Source organism: Pinus tabuliformis, chromosome 4_2 (genome assembly GCF_031772625.1).
Source record: "Pinus tabuliformis cultivar Carrire ecotype Pingquan chromosome 4_2, CPIR1, whole genome shotgun sequence".
NCBI classification, from domain to species: Eukaryota; Viridiplantae; Streptophyta; class Pinopsida; order Pinales; family Pinaceae; genus Pinus; species Pinus tabuliformis.
In genome coordinates, this window is record NC_142304.1 from 480,922,238 (window position 1) to 480,927,764 (window position 5,527).

At 32.1% G+C, this 5,527-nt stretch overlaps 1 protein-coding gene across 1 annotated transcript; it reads left to right on the forward strand.

The window, feature by feature from the left end:
* The first annotated feature begins 1,515 nt into the window (after positions 1-1,515).
* On the forward strand, positions 1,516-4,544 carry LOC149170041 (uncharacterized). The gene is made up of 4 exons (XM_089427216.1): positions 1,516-1,589; positions 1,745-1,865; positions 1,988-2,192; positions 4,390-4,544. The coding sequence occupies exons 1-4, from the start codon at positions 1,516-1,518 to the stop codon at positions 4,542-4,544; spliced, it is 555 nt and encodes a 184-aa protein (XP_089283342.1).
* Positions 4,545-5,527: the final 983 nt, after the last annotated feature.

The window sequence follows — 5,527 nt, forward strand, 5'->3', positions numbered from 1 at the left end:
TATGGTGATTCTAGATTTTTCATAGAAGGAATACAAAGACATAAATTTTGATCTTTTTAATTTATCTGGCTGGATCAATATTATTAAATACATGCTAGGCTCTTTTACAAACATCACCATAAATCATATATACCAACGTGGAGGCTGACAAATTGTTTAAAAAAAATCTCAGAGAGAAATATGGAGTCATAAAATACAAATACACAGCAGATATGCACATCACTAAGAAGACTGATTAAGAGTGATTAAGCTGCCGTAACAATTTTATGCACTTATTCTACTTTTTGATTTCTGTATGTTGATTTTATAGTAAGATGATATATTAGGATCCACTTTTTATTATGGTTTTCTGCATGCAACTGTACAAGACTGAAAGCTTTTCTAGAGTATGTCTGGGATACGATTATATGTTGATATACAGATCATATTACATTACATTTTCTGAATCTTTCTTGTGTTAAAAAGATAAACATTATCCATGATAAATTTACTGGTCTTTATCCCATATTAATATAAAATCAGCGTTTTATTCTTCTGAAAAAAAGGTTAATTCAGTGTTGGAAAGATTAATCAAACTACCTGTGGCATGCAACCCTGAAGAACCGAGAGTTCGCAATACTTAAACAAGCACAATTACAATATTCAAATTCCACACTCACACGTTCCCTTGGCATCTCAGGATTGAGTCGTCAACACGGCAAATTTACATTTAAAACGCATAAAAAACACACTGGATGCTTCTCTGATCTCCGCCTTGGGTTCTCAACATGGCACGTTTAAATTTAAAACGGGTTAAAATCCAAATAGTCTACTAGCTTGCTTTGTAGACCAGCGTGCAGAATATGCCAGAGTTTGCTTTGCTGTGAAGCTTTCAACAAAAACAAAAACATATTATGAGGAAAGATGGTATAATCCTTTGCAAATGGCGGAATTAGCGGACATGGGAATTCAAAATTCAAAGATGGTGTTGCCAGAAGAGCAATGCCCACACCTGAAGAAATGGACAGTTGGGAAATTCGGTGGCAATTAGGGTTTCCGCGTTGAAAATGTCTCAGTGGGGTGTGTTGTTCGCTTTCTGATCCTTCATGCCCTTATATATACAGAGATTAACAACCGATCAGAGAGGTGCAGTTATAATCACCATCTTGAACACCTCCTGTATAGTTGGTATTTTTTGAACTAAATAAATTTTGTTCGGAGCAGCTTTTAGGTACATAATCCTGCCTGGGCTTGAACAGCCAAATTTGTGAGGATCAAATCTCAGCAGATAATTATATAGTTGGAGCAGCTTTTAAGATTATATAGTTTTAGTTGAATTTGAACCTGGAAACTTGTGAAGCTTTTAGGATTATATAATTTTAGTTGAATTCGAACCTGGAAACTTGTGAATCCGGAGACTGGTGAGAATCAAACTTCCACAGATAACGATTATATAGTTGAAACTTGATACTGTTATATACGCCTTGATAATATCAAAAAAACACAGCGGTGACACAAATTCAGAGCGATACAAAAATGACAATTTTGAGGATATTTTTGACTATCGCAGCCCTTATTTCACTTACAAGTCTGCAAGTTTCTTACGGTATGTAAAGCCGATTTCTTTTTATGTGGGGTATTTCCATTGAGAATATGTAATTAGCTTGGTTAATCCTTTTCTGATAATCAGATCATAGTAATTGGTCATAGAGTTAACCATCGATTAATTTCTAGATTACTTACTGTTCGATTGGTTAATGATCAGGGGGATAATATGCGAGAAGCTACCCGTGGAGGTTTGCGCTTTTTCTGTGTCGTCTTCTGGAGCACGTTGTGTGCTTGAGAAGTCCATCTTGAGGGATGGCAGTCTGCAGTATGAATGCCAGGTGACGTTGACGTTTTTCAGATCTTTCTCCATTGATGGATTATTCTCATATACTAATTCTATGTTAAGGATTAACTCTACCTGGTTTTCGTCTTAATTGATCGGTTAACTGATAATGTGCAGAGTTCCGATGTTATAGCTGAGAATATGAATGAATTGATAGAAACGGAAGAATGCATGAACGCTTGTGGGGTGGAAAGGATGACAGTAGGGTTGTCTACTGATACTCTGGAGGAACGTGACTTTACAAAGAATTTATGCTCTCCACGTTGCTACAATAACTGTCCCAATATCATCGATCTGTATTATAATTTGGCTGCAGGAGAAGGTAAATATTAATAATAATTTAATTTTAAGATTATAATGAAGTAAGTATTAATCTGGTGTATGAAATTTGTTAGTTAGATTGGTTTACTTTAAAAGAAAGTATTTATTATAATAATTTAATTTTAATACAGTAGTTAAGTTATTAAAGAGCAAATTAGTATATATAGTTTATTTTGTTAAATTGGTGTATCCGACTATTTATTTTAAAAGAAAAGACTTCGCTTGGAACAATTTGGTTGTCAAAAGTTAAAAGTTACCGTAGTATACATCTTTTATCTATTTACATTTTAATTGTCATTTTATAAGAGGGGAAAAGTACAAGTGACTAATAATTTAATCTGTACAAGTGACTAATAATTTAATTTTAAGATTAAATAGTGAAGTTACACATCAAATTGGTTTATGAGATTTTATGGATTTTTACTTTAATTTTATTATAAGGAAAATATATATTAATAGTAATCTAATTTTAATTTTAAAATTACAGTGAAGTCAGATATCAAATGGGTATAGGAAACTTTTTAATTAAATTGGTTTACTCTAGGAGAAACTATTTATTATGATAATTTAATTTTAATGCCATAGCCAAGTCAAAGAAAAAATTAGTATGTAACATCTCTTAGTTAAATTGGTGTATAAAACAATTTATTTGCAAAAGAAAATACCTACTTAAACAATTTACTTGTTAAATATTATGGAAGTGTATATATCCTACCCCTTTATATTTTAATATATAATCTCATAAGAGAATAATACATGTTCTTAACCATAGTTACCTAACTCTTATAATACATGTTCTTAACCATAGTTACCTAATTCAGATTTGAATTTGATGCAATACAAAATCAATTTTATTTGAACTCTTTCAATTTGGAAAAAATTTGCTAATATAGTTCAAAATATTTACCGACATATTTCAAAATTTACGATATCTACTTATAATTCAGGTTCTTCCTCGGGAAAGGTGCCTATTGGTTTGACATTCCTTGCTAATTGGATCTCTCTAGGCTAGGAGGAAAGTAAGTTGTAATGCATATAGTTTTCTTAATGTTTTTCTTATGTTCTAGGCAAATCCAAATTAATATAAAATTAATTTTGATATTTCTATCCCATATTAAATTCACTTTAATGCTTAGGGCCAGCCTATGTGATGTGATCTCTATGTGTTGTAGAATTAATCAAATTTTATGGATAATTAGGTTTAACTAATTAGCTAATTTTCAACATTTTTTGGATATTTTTTTTAATAGATTTTATAAAATGGAGTAACTTTGACTTTAACAGTTAAATAGGGTATTTTTATACCTATTGCAAATTTTAGAAATATTTTAAAATCTAACTATGATTCCTAAATATTTTTCAAATTTACAATCAACATAAATTCAAAACATTGAATATACTCCCAAACATTTCCCAAATCTGTAATCAACATAAATTCAAAACATTAAAATATAATCCAGATTCCTAAATATTATCAAATCTACAATCAACATAAATTCAAAACATTAAATATACTCCCAAATATTCTCCAAATCTGCAATCAACATAAATTCAAAACATTAAAATATGATGTTGATGATGATGATGATAGTGGTTACCGTCCACTGAGACCAAATTGGTCTATAGGACCTATAATTTTCTTAGTTTTTAATTGTCTGGCTCCTCGTCTTTTTTGGCAAAATTGGTGCTATAGCTTTCTTTTTTTTCTCTACGGTCTTCTAACTTTCTTTATCTTGCATCTCCTTCATCTCGTCTGGTTCTTGGGACATTGGTGTCTTAGTTTTACGATCTATTGTGTTCGTCCTTTTGAAGATAGTCGGAGAAGAAGTTTGTTCTAGGAGATCTGGTTTGCTCTTAAATGAAGATTTATTTTGGGTAGCATTCGAATCCTCGTCACTGTTGATGCTTGAGAGGTTGTCAAGTTCACTTTTTTGTTGTATACTCATAGCTTACTCTTACTCAGTATCACTTTTTTAAGTGTGGCTCATGATCATTGTGTGGCTGCTACATCCATGGATAATAATACAACCTCAAAAGGGCATCAAGGAGATTTAATCCTTTGACTTCGCATTCACAAATTGAACAACAAAAACTCCACCAATTAAACTATACCTTAAAAGAATATTCACACTAGTAATCATACCCCTATATTCTATTACATAATATCTAATTTATTTATTTATTTATAAGTTGTGCAGGTGTTTACTTGCCCAGCCTGTGCGAGACTCACAGAAGTGGAAATCGACGGATGATAGGCGAATTTATATCACCTGCTGTTGCTCCTGTCGCACCAATTATTTTCGGAAACCCACCCATCTCTCCCGTTATGGCCCCCTCTCCCAGTATTTCATAAAATCATTAAAGTAAGTTTCTATTCTCATACCTAACGAACTACCACACCAGAAAAGCAATTACATTCACTCCAAGTCATTGTCTATACTTGTAAACGATCTTATGTTTTAATGTTTTATTTGCAGGATTTTACTACCATTGCTGTTGCTGTGTTAGTCTATTGGAAGCCATTTCCCATTTCATGATTGGACAGAGAAGGCTGCTGGCACACTGCTGCTTAATTTTCAAATAACGGTCGTTATCAAGAGCAACTGGCATATAATTCAACCCATTCTTCCACAATCCGAATAATATTTCCTGCATACATGATACTGGATAGTTTCCCATCTTGTCTTATTAAATAAATTCAACAATCGGACTGGTTGTTCAGACTACAATATTCTTTCAATCCATAAACTCTATGTATTTTGTTTGCACTTTTGTGATGTATTATTCGTTTAAGGATCGTGTGATTAGAATTTTACTGTGGTGACATCGAATTGACCAATCATTGTTATTTTATTGTTTCATATTAATTTCAATCCGTAGATTAACGATTTGGTTTAATTTCAACTTGCCTGAGATTATAAAATTTTCATTTTTCGTTTAATATGTAATTTTTTAAATGTGTGAATGAATTTATGTTTAATAGGCAATTTTTTAAATGTATGAATGAATTTATGGTTAGATAGATGTCGGTGAGCTTAAGTAGATTGCAGTTTCCCTGAATATTTGGAAATCCGATGGACATGGCATTTTTCATTTAATAGGTAATTTTTTAAATGTGTGAATGAATTTATGGTTAGACAGATGTCGGTGAGCTTAAGTAGATTGCAGTTTCCCCAAATATTTGGAAATCCGATGGACATGACCATGCCCATGACCTGTCCACCGTGCCCATGACCATCCGATTCCCGAATATTCAAGAAATCTGCAATCGACTTAAGGATAACCAACAGAGGGATGGTAAAGATAGTTTAAATGACCATAAATATGATAATATAG